Below are 19,748 nucleotides of genomic sequence, written 5' to 3'. Positions count from 1 at the left end.
TATCAAATCTAAATCATGTTCACTTCAACGAATCATATATTATGTAAACCCTTTGACTTGGTGGAGTACACGCATTAGTCATTGGACTTTGTCCACATAAAAACCAGAATCCAGAAATTCTAACCAAAATCTTTATTGAATTGTATTGTACTGGTAACCAACTAATCTTATACAGACACTTGCTTCTATTTTCATGCCATTGAAGATTTGAAGCCAAAATGGGCTACCCTCTATTGCTAGCTTTCTGTTACATTTTGCTGTCTTCAAACTCACTAATTTCAATTGCAATAGATACTTTGAGGGCAAACCAGGTCTTTACAACTGGTCAGACATTGGTATCTTCAGGCCAAAGGTTTGAGCTTGGGTTCTTCAACCCAGGAACCTCAAAAAATAGCTTCTTGGGTGTTTGGTACAAGAATATTCTCCCTCTCACTGTGGTTTGGGTGGCCAACAGAAACAACCCTATTATTCCTGGTTCTTCTCCAGCAAGTTTATCTCTAGGCCCTTCGGGGTTTTCGATTTCCACTAATGAGTCTTTGATTGTGTGGTCTGTGAATGTCTCTGTGGTCTTAAATAGTCCCATATTGCAGCTCTTGGACAATGGCAATCTGATCTTGAGAGATGAAAGCGCTGCAGATGCAGAGGGGTATGTGATTTGGCAGAGTTTTGATTACATAACAGATACTTTGTTGCCGGAAATGAAGCTTGGCTGGAATTTGGTCACAGGTTTAAACCGGAATATGACATCATGGGTGTCCTCCAGTGACCCCTCTACCGGAGAATTTACTTTCAGTGTGGACCGGCCTGATCAAGCACCTCAGTTGGTGGTTAGGAAAGGGTCTGAGAAGCTAAATAGATGGGGGCCTTGGGATGGAGTCAGATTCAGTGGTAGCGAGGAGCTTCAGCCCAATCCGGTATGGACTCCAATTTTCAATATAAGCAGTGAAGAGGTCTATTACACATTTCAAGATATAGACAAATCTACTTTAACAAGGTTTGTGATGAACCAAGATGGCTCGGCTGAATATTTTACTTGGAGAGCAAGTAACAATCAGTGGGGTGGGGTGGTGACACTTAAACAGAGCAGTTGTGATGGGTATGGGATTTGTGGTCCTTATGGAAGTTGTGACTCCAAAGGTCCTAGTTGCGAGTGTTTGAAAGGATTTGCTCCCAAGTCACCACAGGAATGGCAGATACTCACTTGGACTGGAGGCTGTGTGAGAAGATGGGACTTGGATTGTAAGAATGCAGATGGATTTGTTAGATACAAGGGATTGAAGTTGCCGGATAACTCATTCCTGTTTGCAAACAGGAGTTTGAGCCTCAAGGAATGTGAGGCAGAGTGTTTGAAGAACTGTTCTTGTATGGCTTATACTAGGATTGATGTTCTTGCAAGAGGGGGAGACTGTGTTATGTGGTTTGATGAATTGGTTGATATGAGAAACTATCCGGATGAAGGGGACGAGATTTATATTCGAATGGCAAGAAAAGAACTAGGTATATGTGAGCTGTTGCTACACCCTTCATATCAAATTGCTTTTGTTTATGCAAGTTGTATGTGCATGAAATATACTGATAATTACAAAGCATAGTGATTAGTGACTAATTTTTCAGTTTATTGGTTGCATAGAGTCCATTGCTGATGCTAAGAAGAAAAAGCGAGTGAAAGTGGTTGTCACCATTGTCATGTCATCACTCAGTGGGATGCTTATTTTTGGTGTTGTTGTCTGCATCATTAATCGGAATAGGAAGACAAAGAGGAGAGGTATTAAAGTTTATGAAATTCCTTAAATTACTGCACTTCATTTTTTCATTCTTCTCCTACTGAGTAATTTTCAATAAACCAGCTGAAAGCAGAGAAAATCCATATCAAGTACACAGGGAAGAAATGCAGGAAGAGGACCTCGAGTTACCTATCTGGGATTTTGATACTATTTCGACTGCTACTGAGGAGTTCTCTATAGCAAATAAAATTGGAGAGGGTGGCTTTGGTAGTGTATACAAGGTAGTTCTCTATTTATCTTAAAATATATATGGCTACAAGGCTCCTTGAATGACTAAGTTGCTTAATCCAATACGATACTTTGTAGGGTGTATTACCTTCTGGGCAAGAAATTGCAGTGAAGAGACTGTCAGTGCATTCTGGACAGGGCCTCCAAGAATTCAAGAATGAGGTTGTCTTGATTGCAAAGCTTCAACACCGGAATCTTGTGAAGCTCTTGGGATGCTGTATTGAAAGAGAAGAAAAAATGCTAATTTACGAGTACCTTCCCAACAAGAGCTTGGACCGATTCCTATTTGGTTTGTATATCTGCAGCCCTGTGTCCTCATCATTTGGTTACCCATTATAAATTTGCATTGATCTTTCTGCAAAATTAATTTCTCAGATAGAAGACGAAAAGAAGTATTGACTTGGAGGAAACGTTTTGACATTGTTATGGGAATTGCGCGAGGACTACTGTATCTTCATCAAGACTCCAGGCTGAGAATTATCCATAGAGATCTCAAAGCAAGCAACATTTTACTAGACAGTGAGATGAAGTCGAAGATTTCTGACTTTGGAACAGCAAGAATTTTTGGGGGAGAACAAACAGAACAAATGACCAGGAGAGTGATTGGAACATAGTAAGTGTTCAAAGAGTATATAATTCGATTTTACATTTCTATAATTTTACGAAGCTGAATAAATTCTTGGCTTGGTGCACAGTGGTTATATGTCTCCGGAATATGCTATGAGTGGACACTTCTCTGTGAAATCAGATGTATTCAGCTTCGGTGTGTTGGTCTTGGAGATAATAAGTGGCAGAAAGAATTCAGGATTTCATCACCCTGAGCATGACCTCAATCTTCTAGGACATGTGAGTGCACATGCAAATGAAACTTGATATGTATTCACTCTTCTGACACTAGCTCACTTTTCGTGATGTTGGCTTCAATTTTTTTCAGGCATGGAATCTGTGGAATGAAGGAAATCCATTGCAACTGCTGGACGCCCATATAGAGAAATCTTCTTCTGTCAATGAAGTGACAAGATGTATTCAAGTAGCCCTTCTGTGTGTGCAGCAACGGATGGATGATAGACCGACTATGACAACTGTTTTATTAATGTTGTCTAATGAGAATTATTTGATGCCTCAACCGAAAGAACCTGGTTTTATTACTGAACTTCTTCCCATGGGAGATACATCATCAAGTGGAAAGTATCTTCATACTGCTAATGATTTAACTGTCACAATTCAAGATGGACGGTAAATGCATCATCCAAGTGAAAGACAGAATCACAGAGAATTTTAATGTACAATGATGAAGTTAAATGGATCTTCAGTTTTTCTTCTTGTACAGTTCATCATATAGGAAATTCATTGAATGCAACACATCCTTGGTGGTATAGAAGTTTTGCATGTAGTCACACAGATTTTGAGTTCCTAATCTACAACAGTTGTATTTCAAATCACAATAATCTATAAATACAAGTTCACTTAGAGAGCCAAAAGCAAAAGAAAACAATCCTTCTCCCAAGTCTCCTCCTCTTCATCAACTAGCACACCCTGTATATCTGTATATCACACAAAAGATGACAATTTTCTTGTGTATAAACGGATCGTCTACAAGGCAACATAGAAGAGAAATCCTTGTTTCATTTTACAATCTGATTTTAGTTGTGAAAAAATGAAATTTATATTAGTTCTTGGTCACTACTATATATATCACCCCCAAGAGTTGAAACTTCTGACATTATATTTGCAACTTTTAATTGTCAACATTACCTCAAAGACAGAAGAAGTCTTCTGGTCCATTGTGGATGACAAATAGCCTTGGTTCCTGAAGCGACCATCCTTTATCATATCCAGAAGAAAATGAAAGTTCAACAGATAGATGCTGAAAAATTTATTATTCTTTCAAGTTTCGATTTAAATCATTTAATAAATAAGAAGTTTTGTACTAAAAGAGGCAAAATTCCTCTCTAATATTGTTTATTCTTATTTAGTCGATCAAATCTAAATCATATTCACATGATTATGTAAACCCTTTGACTTGGTAGAGTACGCGCATTAGTTCAGTCTGACTTTGTCCACATAAAAACCAGAAATACTAATCAAAATCGTTATTGAATTGTATTGTACTAGTAATCAACTAATCTTATACAGACAGTTGCTTCTATTTTCATACCATTGGAGATTTTAAGACAAAATGGGCTACCCTCTTTTGCTAGCTTTCTGTTACATTTTGCTATCTTCAAAGTCACTAATTTCAATTGCAGAAGATACTTTGAGGCCAAATCAGATTTTTACAAATGGCCGGACTTTGGTGTCTTCAAGCCAAAGCTTTGAGCTTGGGTTCTTCACCCCCGGAAGCTCAAAAAACAGTTTCTTGGGTATTTGGTACAAGAATATTCTCCCTCAAACTGTGGTTTGGGTGGCCAACAGAAACAACCCTATTATTCCTGGTTCTTCTTCAGCAAGTTTATCTCTAGGCTCTTCGGGGTTTTCGATTTCCACTAATGAGTCTCTGATTGTGTGGTCTGTGAATGTCTCTGTGGTCTTAAATAGTCCCATATTGCAACTCTTGGACAATGGCAATCTGATCTTGAGAGATGAAAGTGGTGCAGATGCAGAGGGGTATGTGATTTGGCAGAGTTTTGATGACATAACAGACACTTTGTTGCCTGAAATGAAGCTTGGCTGGAATTTGGTCACAGGTTTAAACCGGAATATGACGTCATGGTTGTCCTCCAGTGACCCCTCTGCCGGAGAATTTACTTTCAGTGTGGACAGGCCTGCTCAAGCACCTCAGTTGGTGGTTAGGAAAAGGTCTGCGATGCTATATAGATGGGGGCCTTGGGATGGAGTCAGATTCAGTGGTAGCAATGAGCTCAAGTCCAATCCGGTTTTCACTCCAATTTTCAATATAAGCAGTGAAGAGGTCTATTACACATTTGAACTTATAGACAAATCTACTTTATCAAGGTTTGTGATGAATCAAGATGGCTCGGTTGTATATTTTACTTGGAGAGCAAGCGACAATCAATGGGGTGGTGTGGTGACACTTCAACAAAACACTTGTGATGGGTATGGAATCTGTGGTCCTTATGGTAGTTGTGACTCCAAGGGTCCTAGTTGCATGTGTTTGAAAGGATTTGCTCCCAAATCACCACAGGAATGGCAGCGGCTCACTTGGACCGGAGGCTGTGTGCGAAATTGGGACTTGGATTGTAAGAATGGAGATGGCTTTGTTAGGTACGAGGGATTGAAGTTGCCAGATAATTCGTTCCTGTTTGCAAACAGGAGTTTGAGCCTCAAGGAATGTGAGGCAGAGTGTTTGAAGAACTGTTCTTGTATGGCTTATACTAGGATTGATATTCATGCAAGAGGGGGAGACTGTGTTATGTGGTTTGATGAATTGGTTGATATGAGAAACTATCCTGATGGCGGAGAAGAGATTTATATTCGAATGGCAAGAAAAGAACTAGGTACGTATGTATTGTCTTGCTTCACCCTTCATATTAAGTTGCTTTAGTTTGTGCAAGTTAAGACTGTGTATATGTGCATGAAATATACTGATAATTAGTTAATTACAAAGCATAGTGACTAATGTTTCAGTTTATTGGTTGCTTAGAGTCTATTGCTGATGCTAAGAAGAAAAAGCGAGTGAAAGTGGCTGTCACCATTGTCCTTTCATCACTTAGTGGGATGCTTATTTTTGGTGTTGTTGTCTGCATCATTAATCGGATTAGGAAGACGAAGAGGAGAGGTATTACAGTTTATGAAATCCCTTTAGTGATTATTTCACTTCATTTTTTATCTTCTCCTACTGATTAATTTTCAATAAACCAGCTGAAAGGAGAGAAGTTCCGTATCAAGTACACAGAGAAGAAATGCAGGAAGAGGACCTCGAGTTACCTATTTTGGATTTTGATTCTATTTCAGCTGCTACTGACAAATTCTCCATAGCAAATAAAATTGGAGAGGGTGGCTTTGGTACTGTATATAAGGTAGTTCTTTATTAATGTTATGGACTTATCATAAGAACCATATGTAAAATGGCTTCTTGAATGACTAAGTTGCTAAATCCATTATGATACACTGTAGGGTGTATTACCTTCTGGGCAAGAAATTGCAGTGAAGAGACTGTCGGTGCATTCTGGACAGGGCCTCCGAGAATTCAAGAATGAGGTTGTCTTGATTGCAAAGCTTCAACACCGGAATCTTGTGAAGCTCCTGGGATGCTGTATACAAAGAGAAGAAAAAATGCTTATTTACGAGTACCTTCCCAACAAGAGCTTGGACCAATTTCTATTTGGTTTGTATATCTGCAGCCCTGTGTCCTCATATATTTGGTTATCCATTATAAATTTGCATTGACCTTTCTGCACAATAAATTTCTCAGATAGAACAAGAAAAGAAGTATTGACTTGGAGGAAACGTTTTGACATTGTTATGGGAATTGCGAGAGGACTACTTTATCTTCATCAAGACTCCAGGCTGAGAATTATCCATAGAGATCTCAAAGCAAGCAACATTTTACTAGACAGTGAGATGAAGTCGAAGATTTCTGACTTTGGAACAGCAAGAATTTTTGGGGGAGAACAGACTGAACAAATGACCAGGAGAGTGATCGGAACATAGTAAGTGTTCAAAGAGTATATATTTCAATTTTACATTGCTACGATTTAACGAATTCTTGGCTTGGCACACAGTGGTTATATGTCTCCAGAATATGCTATGAGTGGACACTTCTCTGTGAAATCAGATGTATTCAGCTTCGGTGTGCTGGTCTTGGAGATAATAAGTGGCAGAAAGAATTCAGGATTTCATCACCCTGAACATGACCTCAATCTTTTAGGACATGTAAGTGCACATTCAAATGAAACATGATATGTACTCGCTCTTCTGACACTAGCTCAATTTTCATGATGTTGGCTTCAACTTTTTTTCAGGCATGGAATCTGTGGAATGAAGGAAATCCATTGCAACTGCTGGATGCCCAGATAGAGAAATCTTCTTCTGTCAATGAAGTGATAAGATGTATTCAAGTAGCACTTTTGTGTGTGCAGCAACGGATGGATGATAGACCAACTATGTCAACTGTTTTATTGATGTTGTCTAATGAGAATTATTTGATGCCCCAACCGAAAGAACCTGGTTTTATTACTGAACTTCTTCCCATGGGGGATACATCATCAAGCGGAAAGAAACTTCATACCGCTAATGATGTAACAGTCACAATTCTAGCTGGACGGTAAATGAATCATTCAATTGTATGACACAATCATAGAGGAATTTAAATGTACAAATGCTGAAGATAAATAAATCTTCAGTCTTTCTTTTTGTACAGTTCATCATATAGGAAATTCATTGAATGTAACACATCCTTGGTGATACAGAAGTTCTGTATGTAATCACACAGATTTTGAGTTTCTGATGTACAACTGATGTATTTCAAATCACAATAATCTATGTGTAACATCCCAACCCGGATTAATCGAAACGAATCCGGATTGAGGGTGAATTGGGATATTTCCCCTAAAAACCATATTCGTTCAACCAATATATCAAAATGAAATTAAACCACATCATCATATAGACCTTGTTGTCTAGGTTAAATAAGATACCTGAGTCAATTGAAAAGTACAAGAAACATTTGAAACGACCAGACCCACCCGACTGATTCGCTTTCATCGTAATCGGTGATCTCATAAACAGAGTGGTAGGATCACATCATCAAACAGTAAATCCTTAGGAGGAGACCTCCGAGAGAAGAGAGAGAGAGAGTTCTAGATACAGCGAGAGAATTCCCCCTTCAGGGGCTGAACTTATATAGACCTATATTTCAATGGCCAAGATGAAGCTGTGGTAGACAACGATCCAGATTCAGCCAATTTTCTTTATTCCAAATAAATTTTCTTATTTCTCAAATTAAAAAAAAAAAAAAAACATAATAAATAGCTTAAGCAGCTAAAAAATTTCATCGTAGTCTCTCGATACAAACTTTAATACGTAAGTAAGTCCTCAAATTGGACATCATCACTCATCAAAATTTCAGAAAAATTTGTCCTACGCATGCTTAATAATTACTGAGATAAAAAGACTAATCTCAAAAGCTTAATCTTAACTCCTTTAATTTTCCTAGGCTTACATAAATTAACTAATTGTAACTAATTATATAGTCTGTGTCACAAATTTACAGAGTATTACACTATGAATGCAAGGTAATTTAGAGAGCGAAAATGCAAAAGAAAACAGTCCTCCTAAGTCTCCTTCAGCCTGGATTAGAAACACTTGCACGGTCGAAGAAAACAGAGGAATGCAAAACAAAAAATCCATCATAAACCACAAAACACTTCCATTTTCTTGACCTACAGCTTTGTTCACCCGAGTCCCATTAAAGAAACATATGCAGCCACTGAGAGACTGAATCTTCATCGTCCTACGACTTTAGTGACTGTCAGATCATTAGCAGAATAAGATCCTCCTGTTATTGATAAGCCGGAACTATTGTGGCAATTGCAAGTGTTTTTGAAGATGAATGCCGGTCTTTGAGGGGATGCAAGAGCTCTTTCACCACTCAACATTAGGACAACTTCGGACATAGTTGGCCTATCTGTTGTATCTTCTTGCAGGCATAAAAGCCCAATTTGAAGGCATCTCAGGACTTCATCAATGTTATATGACTCCAGTAGGAAATCTACAACGTCTAGGACACACTGTTCTCTCCATAGGTCCCATACCTGCATAGTTCACAGCATCATCTAAAACGAAATTAATAAGTACAAACTAGGGGGTAGATTGTTATCATATATACATGTCTTTTACTTACATGTCCTATCAAATTGAGGGAATGATCGTCCTGATAAGAAGCATTGTTTTTCTTGCCACATATAATCTCCAACAGTATGACCCCAAAGCTAAACACATCTGATTTTGTTGAAAATTTTCCATATGCTGCATACTCTGGTGACATATAACCACTGCACAGGCGAAAAGTAATGATAAACAATTGAGAGGTGATCATATAACATTTCATTCCATATTCTGAGTGCAAGTGTGATACTTGGTTACTTACTATGTCCCTACAATTTTTTTTGTCTCATCCTGCAGTTGGTCCCCATCAAATATTCTGGCCAAGCCGAAATCCGAAATTTTCGGCTTCATGTCAGCATCAAGCAGGACATTGCTGGGTTTCAGATCCCTGTGGACAATTCTCAACCTTGAGTCTTCGTGGAGATACAAAATTCCACGAGCAACTCCAGTAATTATGCCAAATCGGTTTCTCCAATCCAAGGCCGACCTTTGACTTTGATCTACGTCAACATGTACGGTGATAATATACTCTTAGCTAGGAAGTTTCAAATATAACAAGGTCATAAGTTCATAACTGACACAAAATAAACTAAACCAAATGAAATCCGGCCAATAATGACATACCAAAAAGAAAGAAGTCCAAACTTTTGTTTGGCAAGTATTCATAGATTAACAACTTCTCTTCTTCCTCTATACAACAACCTAATAGCTTCACAAGATTCCTGTGTTGAAGTTTTGCAATGAGTGTAACTTCGTTTTTAAATTCTTCAACCCCTTGTATTGAACTCTTGGACAATCTTTTCACAGCAATCTTCTGTTGGTTGGATAACTGGCCCTGAAATAATCATCCAACGCAAAGAAATCACATAATTTTCAGTCATAAAGTTCAATTCCTTTAGCTTACATTTTTTATTTTCAAATTGGAAATTTCCATTTGCAAATTGCGTGGACTTGAATTACTTCAAACAATACAGGTCTAAAGTTGGGAATGCACCCTTTCAAAAAAAAAAAAGTTGGGAATGCACCTTATAAACAGAGCCAAAACCACCTTCTCCGAGTTTATTAGCCAGAGAGAAGTCATTTGTTGCAGCTATTATTGTGCTGAGATGGAAAAGTTGCAAATCTGGGTGTCTACTAGTTTGCCCTACTTTATTCTCCACCATAGACTCATTGTAAGTACTAAAATGAGAGTATTGTCTACCCCATGTTCTTCTCAATCTACCGGCTACATTGACAAACAAAAAAAATTGATAACTTGATAGGAATCAACCAAATCATGGAATATAAAATGTGGTTTCTGTTGAGAATATATACATCCCACATGGGAAAAATGGGAGCGGGTTACCCACGTGTGCATGCCTAACGGCTACACATCACCCAAAAGTTGTCCACGTGTATGGCTTGAAAATTCGCCACACATGCGGGGGCGTGTTGAGAATATATACATCCCACATAGGAAAAATGGGACCGCCTATGAGTTTATAAGGGTTTGGGCCACTCCATCCATTGCCAATTGGTTTTGGATGTGAACCCAATTTCACCTTTGCAACATAGTAATAACAGAGACAATTCATTGGAGTTGAAACACTAATACCTTCAGTCTTCCTCTTGATAAACCAGCAATAGGCCAACATGATCAGAGAAAGTGCCAGCAGAACAGGTATAATTAGAACAGCAAGCATTCCCCTCCTTCTGAGGAAACCTCTTGATTTTCTGTCATTCTCAGCTGCAAGTGAAAGCAAAAAAGAAAGAGGAAAAAAAAGGATATCACCATGACAAGGAGTATTTACATGTAAACCAACAAATTCCAGTAAAGTGGTGCCTAGCTAAATCATAATTTCATTCGAGTAGTACCTGACTCAGTTGCATCTGCTCGAACATAGAAATCTCGTCCCTGCTCTGCCAGTATTAAAGTGTCCACCAATTCCCCATACCATGCCATGCAACCACCACCTCCATCAATTTCTAGACTTGAATATGCGACGCATGAACAATTATTCTGGCATGCCTTCTTGCACTCACTTTCACCCATATTTGTGTCCAGCAAAGCTGATATTGATGCATCTGGAAGCTTCACATGTTCCACCCTCACGAAACTTTTTCCACACTTATTAGGTACTTCTACCTGCTTACTCACACACCCATCTGACCAAATTTTCTCAGACCAATTCTCTGAAGAACTTGGTTGATACCCTGGCAAACAAGAACACTCAGATTGAACATTGTCAAGACTACATCCACTAAAGGCGCCACAATGTCCGTATGGGTCACACCTGAACTTTGGTGCAGCCCACTTTTCCTTCCATTGACCCTCAACATCATTCCATGTTAGGTGCTGAAGTGTGCCATAATAGTTAACCACAAGTCTTGAAATTTCAGAGGATTTATTAGAAGAATCAATCAAATATGTCACATCTTGATTATTGACAAAAGTGTAGTCATATGCATAAGGTGTTGTACTCGGTGATGGGCTCCATGGCCACATAGCAGTTCGAAAATGCCTAGTTGAACCATTATACAGAATGAATTGTGGGGAGCCAGTCAGGTTGAGCCTATATGAATAATCTCCAGTTCCAGGGTCATCTTCTGACCTCCACGATGTTATGAAGCTATCCAGACCTGTCTCACGATTCAACCCAAGTTTCATTCCTGGAATCATAGTATCCGTTGGATAATCAAAGCTTTGCCATAAAAAGTCTTCACTGTTACTCTGGACCAAAATCAAGTTTCCTGTATCTAAAATTTGAGCTGAAGTACTAGTAGTAGTTTGGTCTGACACCTTTGTGGACCAAATAGTTAAGTTTTCCTTATAAGCATAAAGAACCAAGTTTCCATACCTGTTTGTGAGGACACCAGATGAATCATTAATCGGATTGTCCCTGTTTGCCACCCATATCACTGGTTTTTCAGGTATTTTAGCATACCGAATTCCAACATACCGATAACTAGAGTTGCCAGGGCTAAAGAAGCCTAGCTCAAACTTCATTTCTTTAGACACTATGGTCTTACCATCGTTTACATACTGGTTTGGTCCTATGGTGTCTATGGAAATGCAAAAAGGGAAGAGAAGGAACAGAAGAAAAGTATTCAAAAACATTTTCGGCTAACTTCCAAGTCCAAGCTAGACTCTGTATCAGCTGTTTTTCAAGAACAGACACAGACTTATAGGTAATTGGCTATGTCTTTCTATTCTTGCCAGTGGGAAATTGCTTTGAAAGTCTGACAAAATGAAGAATTATACGAAAAATGTGGAGACACTAAAGAGGATGGATCATATAATAAAAGATGGGGTTTAGTATTTTAGAGTACAGAACGATAACCCATCTGATAGAGTTATCTGCATTATACAAACTCGAAAAATTCTCCAACCGCAATAAAATATCAGAATTATTGAAGTAAAAAAATAGTATATGTATAAATGTACATCCAAACCTTTTAGTTTCCATTTTTTCGTCATGTTTTCCACGCAAGTGTGGAGAGACTATAGAGACCATTTCACACACAAAATTAAAAAAGGTGGGTTTAGAGTGCAGATAACCCTCTGATAGGCCCATCTGCATAACATGTACAAACTTAAAAAATTTCTTCAAAGCCACTAGAAAATATCAGAAACATTCAACAAGAAACTGTTAGTCTTTACTTTACATCATCATGATGATCATCCCCCAGAAACATTCAACAAAGACATTGTTAATCTTTAATTTACATCATCATGATGATCATCCCCCAATATACAAAGTTACACAAAGTCAAAGGCCAACCAATTATAGAAGAAAGATAAGGCTTTTGCTGACTTGGCCTTCCTTCTGTTTCCCATTGATTTTTTTTTTTTTTTTTTTTTGAGGGGGTGGTTCCCATTGATTATGTTGTGCTAAGTCAAGGGATTCGTAGTTAAGCCAAAACTTCGTCTTTCTGCTCACGTTGGCCTTTCAATAATCATTTCCTCATTATTTGTTCAATACAACAGTAATCAAAGTCTACATTACAAGACAAAATTACCAGACCTGCCTCACCATAAACAAAACTGTCAACTTCAAATAATATCGATGTGTACACACCAATGCACATAAAAAAAAATTTAAACTACATTTGAGTTTTTCATACCTGCAAATCCCCAGAAAATGTTACTGAAAGCTCTGTTTCTCATCCTCCCTTTTCAATTGTGCACTTCGAAAGACACCATAACATGAAACGAAGAACAAGTAAAAGATGGTAACCTTTTAGTGTCCAGAGGCAACGACTTTCTTCAGCCCCAGAAACTCTAGCTACAGCTATTTTGGAACTTGGTATTCCATGTCTAAGATATCTGACCAAACAGTGGTGTGGGTGGCAAACAGAAACAACCCCCTCAATGATACATCAGGTGTGCTCACAATAAACAGGTATGGAAAACTAGTAATTTATGCTCACACATTTCTATATGGTCTGAAAATATGTCTCAATCAGGCATAAACAGAAACACCTTATATGCGTTACTTTTGGACACAGGAAACCTAGTTCTGACCCAGGATGGTAAAAGTGAAAGCTTTATTATATGGCAAAGCAAACTCTTCAGCAACATTTTGGCTAACTTGCCAGTGATTCAGTGGTCATTTGATTCAATTTTATAGAAATAGTAAACCCCTTGAGGTTGGTCTATAAATTATAATCAATTTGGTTAATTAGCTAATCCTTTCGTTTTATTTCAAAGTTGCAAGGAAAGATTGGACTAAAAACTACGTGTTTGTTTAAACATGGACTGAGCTACGTACGTGTATGCTATAAACAGCTTCCTGGTAACTTATCTTTTTCTTTCTGGCTGAATGTTTATAGGAATACTTTAGTGAATCCTATTTATAAGCGGACATTGCAATGCAAAAGATGTGGCAAGATTAAAGAAGACCATATAATAAACATTGTGTTTAGAATGCATAGTCCTCCTGATCGAAAAGAATTATCTGCATTATCTAACTTGAATAATCAAACCTTAATATTAATAAAATAGCAGAACTATTGAAGAAAGAGATAGAAATATACATCGAAGCCTGACTTAGACCAACAGTTTCTCACCCCAACCATCACTTTCCTTTAATGATACTGGATGCACAGGTTCGATACATTATTGAACAAAAAAATCCTCACAATCTTCATATTAACAATTCATCATATAGGAATTTCATGACAATTAACACATTGTTTTCAGGTCTAGAAGTTTGGTATGTAATCAGAATGACTATGAGTTCCTAATGTATTACATGCATTTCAAATCTTAATGTAATTCAGAGAGCAAAAATGAAAAATAAACATCTTGCCTCAAGAAAGCAGTGTTGTTCTACCAAAGTCTCCTCCAGCCTAGGCGGCAAAGTAATGAAAAAGAAAGAGAAGAAGAACATTGATCATCCAAAGTTTTCTTGATCTGCGCATGTATGTTCACCATAGTCCCATAAAAGCAGTCTATATGCAGCCACTTAGAGCTGCCTCTCTATCGACCTACGGTTTCAGTCATTGTCAGATAATTAGTAGAATATGATCCTTCTTCTATCAATGGATCAGGATTATTGCATTTGAAGATGAATGCTGGCCGTTGAGGGGATGCAAGAGCTCTTTCACCACTCAACATTAGAACAACTTCTGACATAGCTGGCCTATCCGCTGCATCTTTTTGCAGGCATAGGAGCGCAATTTGAATGCATCTCAGGACTTCATCAATATGATATGACTTTAGTGAAGAATCCACAATGTCTAAGGCTCTCTGTTCTGTCCATAGATCCCAAACCTGTGCAGCTCAAAGCATCATCTAAATAAGAAAAAAATTACAAAATTTCACTGTTAGCATAAATTTCTTTTACTTACATGACCTATCAAATTGCGAGAATGATCCTCCTGATAAGAAGCATTGTTTTTCTTGCCACTTACAATCTCCAACAATATGACCCCAAAACTAAATACATCTGACTTTGTTGAAAATTTCCCATACACTGCATACTCCGGTGACATATAACCACTGCACATACCAAAAGGACAAGAAATAAAATAAAAATATGAGAAGTGATTACATGGCATTTGATTCCAAATATGTGTGCAAAAGTGATTCTTACTAGGTTCCAACAACTCTGTTCGTCTCATGTTGTTGTTGATCCTCATTGAATATTCTGGCCATGCCAAAATCTGAAACTTTTGGCTTCATTTCAGCATCTAGAAGAACATTGCTGGTTTTTAGATCCCTATGGATAATTCTCAACCTTGAATCTTGATGAAGATACAATATTCCACGAGCAACTCCAATGACTATGTCAAACCGCTTTCTCCAATCCAAGATGGATCTTCTAGTTTGATCTGTATCAAGATTTTGACTTTCATAACTGACATAAAACAACTGGCAATAAAAAATAAAAATACAAAAAGTAAAAAAATCTGTCCAAATGTACCGAAAAGAAAAGAGTCCAAGCTGTTGTTTGGCAAATACTCATAGATTAACATCTTTTCTTCTTTCTCTATACAGCATCCTAATAGTTTCACCAGATTCCTGTGTTGAAGTTTTGCGATGAGCATAACTTCAGTTTTGAATTCTTCAATGCCTTGTCTTGAACTCATGGACAATCTTTTCACAGCAATCATATGTTGATTGGATAACTGACCCTGGATCAATAATCCAACGTAAAGTATTTGCGTTATCAATTTGTTTGGTCATAAAGTTCAATTCCTTAACTCACAATCTTCATTTAGAAGTTATATTTGTTTGTACTTCAAAATGCATGGATTTGAAATTAAGAGCTCCTTAATTATTGGAATTTTAAATTGGGACTTCACCTTAAAAACAGAGCCAAATCCACCCTCTCCTAGTTTGTTAGCCAGAGAGAAGTCTTCTGTTGCAGCTATTATCGTGCTCAGATGGAAAAGTTGCAAATCGGGATGGTTTGTTGTGTCCTCTAGCTTATTCTCCTCCATAGACTCGGTGTAATGACTAAAGTGAGAGTATTGTCTCCACCATGTTCTTCTCATGGGAGATGAAACTCTCATACCTGTTCTCTTCCTCTTTTTCATAAGCCACCGATAAGCAAACATGATGAGATACAGTGCCACTAATATTGGCAGAATTAGGATAGCAAGTGTTCCCTTTCTTCTGAGGAAACCTCTTGATTTTCCGGCAGCTGCAAATGAGAGTGAAAAAGAAAAGAGGAACGCCTCACATATTAATCAAGGCATAAAATAATAGGATTAATTTCAGTTTACCTACCTGAACTTTCACTCATTCTTCATGTTAGTCCCTGAACTTCTAATTTCATCAAGATTACCCTTGAACTCCCAATTTTCATCAGCCGTGTCTAATTTTCAAAGCTCCGTCCAATTTGGACTTTAAGTGATGACGTGGCAAGAGATGGAATTGTTAAATTTCTATAATACCCCTTGTCAAACCTAAATGAGAAGAAAACAGAAAAAAAAAAAAAAAAAATTTCTTCAATTTTCTTTGTTTCACCAACCATGTCCAAGCCGCACATCCTCATCTGCATATACAATTGCACAACCTTCAATTTGGAGTCCACTCCCTCATGGTCCGCTGCCTCATGTAGACTCAATCCAAACAACCATAGTTTCATAACACAAATTCTCGATGGCCAGATTCTGGAATTCCACCCAATTCTTATTGTCACCACAAATTCTCCATTTAAACAACAGTAGAGATAATTGCTCGAAAATTGGCAACAGAACTTCAAAATCACCACATTTCATCAGAGCATAGTGCTCAAACACACAGAAAAAAAAATTTCTGCAAATCTAGTATCTAAGAGCCAAAATCATGTTCTGTGATCCATAAGTCATCGAAAATTAACCAAGCAAAGTCGGATAATCACCATGAATAGTGAAACTCGAAAGAACAGAATATCCCAAAATTGCAATTCCTTGAATCCTAAACAAAACTGTAAATTGATTATACCATCTTGTAGAGCTCGACAAGGAGATGAAGTTTGATACCGGGTTTGAAGCCTAGCATCACCGGAAAACATGGCAAATCGCCGGGAAACTTAGAAAAGTTATCTTCTTCGATTCTCCCTCAAAACTTGTTATCTGGACAACGAACGCCACGGATAAGTCGTCAAGGACGAGAGAAAGCTTCGACACCGGTAAGCCGCCACGATTTGACCGGAATCGGAAAACCCATCGGCGAACCCAGAAATGTTTGGGCTTCAATTCTCTCTCACCGGAAATTGTATGAAGAAATAGAGAACACAGAGAGGACGGTGACGTCAAGACAAAGCTAACGCCACCAGTCTGCCGCCGATTCGTGGCCGAAGGAAGGAGAAATGGCCCGGTCTCCATCACGGGTATCTGGGTTAGTGGAGACTCGATCTGGGCTTCGACCTGATGTCAGCAGCCACGCCATTTTGGGTTTGGAGTTTTTCGGTGAGGAAGTGGAGAATTTGTGGAATGGAGAGGTTAGATTAGGTCAGAGATGAGAGAGAAGACGTCAGAGTGAGAGAGAAGTTTGAAGGAAGAAGAAGATATATTTTTTTGTTATGATTTTTTTTTTGTCTTAAAATGACCATTTTAGCCTTTATAGTGGGCCCCAACGTCAGATTTAACGTTCAAATTAGACGGAGCTTTGAAAATTGGACACGGGTGATTAAAATTGGGAGTTCAGGGGTAATCTTGATGAAATTAGAAGTTCAGGGACTAACATGAAGAATGAGTGAAAGTTCAGGTAGGTAAACTGAAATTAATCCAAAATAATAATAAGCAAACACTGCACTTGAGGGAAACAAAAGCTCTTGTCACAACTCATGTTTGCTGCCTTAGAATAGGAAACATGTACCTAATTCAGATGAATCCACTCGAACATAGAAGTCGCTTCCCTCCTCTGCAAACAATAAAATGTCCATCAATTCACCATACCAGGCCAAGCAACCACTTCCTCCTTCAATTTCTAGGCTTGAATACGCAAGGCATGAACAATTCCTCAAGCATGCACGTTTGCACGCTGCGGCACTCATTTTTGTGTCCATCCAAGCTGATATTGATGCATCTGGAAGCTTCACATTTTGCACCACCTTGAAACCTCCATTCTCACACTTCGACACTTGTGGCTGCTTACTCACACAACCATCTGATCCATCTCCCTGATACCAATCCTCAAAAGACCTTGGTTCATAGCCCGGCAAACATGTACACTTAAGACCTTGAATATTGTCAGGACTACATGTACTGAAGGCACCACACTCTCCATATTGGTCACATGGGTACTTTGGAGCAGCCCATATTTCCTTCCATTGACTCTCAATATCATTCCACGTTAGGCGCTGAAGTGTCCCATGATAGTTCACCACATATCTTGAAAGTTCAGAGGTGTTATGAGCAGAATCGATTATGTATGTCTCAACTTGATTATTGACAAAAATGAAAGGATTTGAGTGACTTGTGGAGACTGATATATTTCGCCATGGCCATGAACCACTTCGCCAATACCGAGTTGAACCATTGTACAAAAAGAATTCTGGAGAGCCAGTACTGTTTAGCCTATATGAAAAGTCCCCAGTTCCTGGGTCATCTTGTGACTTCCAGGATGTTAAGAAGCTGTTCAGCTGGACCTCCCGATTTAACCCAAGTTTCATTCCTGGAAGCATAGTATCTGTAGGATAATCAAAGCTTTGCCATAATACATCGTCACTATTTTCACCTTGGACCAAAACCAAGTTTCCTGTATCCAAAAGCTGAACTGAAGTACCACTACTATTGGTTTTGCCTGATATCTTTGTTGACCATATTACCAAGTTCTCCTTATTGTCAGCAAAAAGTACCAGGCTTCCATTCCTGTTTATTTTGAGTACACCAGAAGAATCAGTAATTGGCTTCTCTCTGTTTGCCACCCATACCACTGGTTTTTGAGGTACTTTAGCATACCAAATTCCAACATACCGGTAACTAGAGTTTCCTGGGCTGAAGAAGCCTAACTCAAACTTTATTTCTTTAGATACTATGGTGTCCCCATCCTTGACATACTGGTTTGGTCCTATGGTGCCTACGGATCTGCAAAATGGGAAGAGAAGGAACAAAAGCAAAGTACTCGGCAACATTTTGGCTAATTTACAAGTTGATCTAGACTCTGTATCAATTGTCTTTCACTTAAATTTATGAGATGTTAAACATGTGATCAAGTTGGTTTATAAACTATAAACAATGTCATTAGTCCTTTCATTTCATTTCAAACTTGCTAGCAAAATTGGACCAAGAATAGAATATTTCTTTGTGCAATTCAGGACCTGAACTTTCTGCATACTGACCACTATTCTTCCTGGTATATCTTTATCTTAAATGTTTATGAATTGTTTTGGCATTGATAACTACTTAACTAGTTGAAAACTCAGCTGTCGATGTACCAAATGATAGACAGCCTACTCCATCTCCACATACACACACAGACGGAAAGGTACTTGACAATGAAGATGAACCAAATAATCTTGTGAGTTGTGAACTGCTTTCTGAAGTCTGACACAATGAAGAATTAAAAATTGCAGTGCAAAAAATGTGGAGAGACTAAAGAGAACCATTTCATAAAAATAAACTGGTTGTAGAGTCCAGATAACCTCCTGATAGGGTCCTCTGCATCACACAACCTTAAAAAAATTTCTTCAAAACCACAATAAAATATCAGAATCATTGAAGAAAGAATTCGTTAATCTTTAGTTTACATCACCCCCCACAGAAGTAAATTTCTGTGTAAGACTGAGGCCAACCAAAGAAGAAAGCTAGATTGGACTTTTGCTTAGCTATATAGCCCCTTCCTTCTAGATGAAGACTACAATGTTCTGATAAGTCAAGGAGCTAGCATACGTTAAACTAAAATTTTATCTTTCTGCTCAAGTTGGTCTTTGAGTAATCGTTTCGTTGTCAAATTTTCAACACAAATATCCTTGATTAATCAATGTCTATATTCGAAGAAAAAAAACTACCAGACGCCCTTAAGACTAAATT

At 38.1% G+C, this 19,748-nt stretch overlaps 2 protein-coding genes across 5 annotated transcripts; one reads left to right on the top strand and one right to left on the bottom strand.

The window, feature by feature from the left end:
• The first annotated feature begins 129 nt into the window (after positions 1-129).
• LOC112166055 (G-type lectin S-receptor-like serine/threonine-protein kinase SD1-1) lies at positions 130-7,530 on the top strand. 4 transcript variants are annotated; one of them, XM_040506306.1, is made up of 7 exons: positions 130-1,497; positions 5,617-5,751; positions 5,835-5,992; positions 6,090-6,300; positions 6,388-6,625; positions 6,698-6,848; positions 6,938-7,530. In XM_040506306.1, the coding sequence occupies exons 1-7, from the start codon at positions 219-221 to the stop codon at positions 7,241-7,243; spliced, it is 2,478 nt and encodes an 825-aa protein (XP_040362240.1). In that variant the 5' UTR covers positions 130-218; the 3' UTR covers positions 7,244-7,530. The 4 variants fall into 4 exon arrangements, with proteins under 4 accessions (XP_040362240.1, XP_024158580.1, XP_040362241.1 ...); XM_024302812.2 differs by lacking the exons at positions 5,617-5,751; positions 5,835-5,992; positions 6,090-6,300; ... (1 more) ...; positions 6,698-6,848; positions 6,938-7,530 and adding exons at positions 1,631-1,765; positions 1,848-2,005; positions 2,091-2,301; ... (1 more) ...; positions 2,708-2,858; positions 2,947-3,374 and having other exon boundaries at positions 135-1,497; XM_040506307.1 differs by lacking the exons at positions 5,617-5,751; positions 5,835-5,992; positions 6,090-6,300; ... (1 more) ...; positions 6,698-6,848; positions 6,938-7,530 and adding exons at positions 1,615-1,765; positions 1,848-2,005; positions 2,091-2,301; ... (1 more) ...; positions 2,708-2,858; positions 2,947-3,374 and having other exon boundaries at positions 1,362-1,497.
• A 576-nt stretch (positions 7,531-8,106) lies between these two features.
• Positions 8,107-18,850, bottom strand: LOC112202917. The gene is made up of 13 exons (XM_040519648.1): positions 17,593-18,850; positions 15,591-15,931; positions 15,209-15,419; positions 14,879-15,116; positions 14,634-14,784; positions 14,266-14,556; positions 10,656-11,904; positions 10,396-10,527; positions 9,827-10,026; positions 9,426-9,636; positions 9,064-9,301; positions 8,818-8,968; positions 8,107-8,728 (listed from the first exon to the last, which is right to left on the bottom strand). Exons 1-13 carry the CDS (start codon positions 18,848-18,850, stop codon positions 8,420-8,422), a joined length of 4,980 nt encoding a protein of 1,659 aa, XP_040375582.1. The 3' UTR covers positions 8,107-8,419.
• Between the last annotated feature and the right edge of the window lie 898 nt (positions 18,851-19,748).

Source organism: Rosa chinensis, chromosome 5, assembly GCF_002994745.2.
Source record: "Rosa chinensis cultivar Old Blush chromosome 5, RchiOBHm-V2, whole genome shotgun sequence".
NCBI classification, from domain to species: Eukaryota; Viridiplantae; Streptophyta; class Magnoliopsida; order Rosales; family Rosaceae; genus Rosa; species Rosa chinensis.
Note: the sequence above shows the minus strand (reverse complement) of the source record. Positions and strands in the feature narration are given on the sequence as shown.

What these genes read in the sequence shown, in the direction of transcription:
- LOC112166055 (XM_040506306.1), top strand. Translation starts at nt 219, where the DNA reads ATGGGCTACCCTCTATTGCTAGCTTTCTGTTACATTTTGCTGTCTTCA. An exon ending in TAGGAAGACGAAGAGGAGAG is followed by an intron (nt 5,752 to 5,834) that starts GTATTACAGTTT and finishes TCAATAAACCAG; the next exon opens with CTGAAAGGAGAGAAGTTCCG. An exon ending in ACCTCAATCTTTTAGGACAT is followed by an intron (nt 6,849 to 6,937) that starts GTAAGTGCACAT and finishes ACTTTTTTTCAG; the next exon opens with GCATGGAATCTGTGGAATGA.
- LOC112202917 (XM_040519648.1), bottom strand. Translation starts at nt 18,850, where the DNA reads ATGTTGCCGAGTACTTTGCTTTTGTTCCTTCTCTTCCCATTTTGCAGA. An exon ending in CTCGCAATTTGATAGGTCAT is followed by an intron (nt 14,557 to 14,633) that starts GTAAGTAAAAGA and finishes TGAGCTGCACAG; the next exon opens with GTTTGGGATCTATGGACAGA. An exon ending in AGCAGATGCAACTGAGTCAG is followed by an intron (nt 10,528 to 10,655) that starts GTACTACTCGAA and finishes TTTCACTTGCAG; the next exon opens with CTGAGAATGACAGAAAATCA.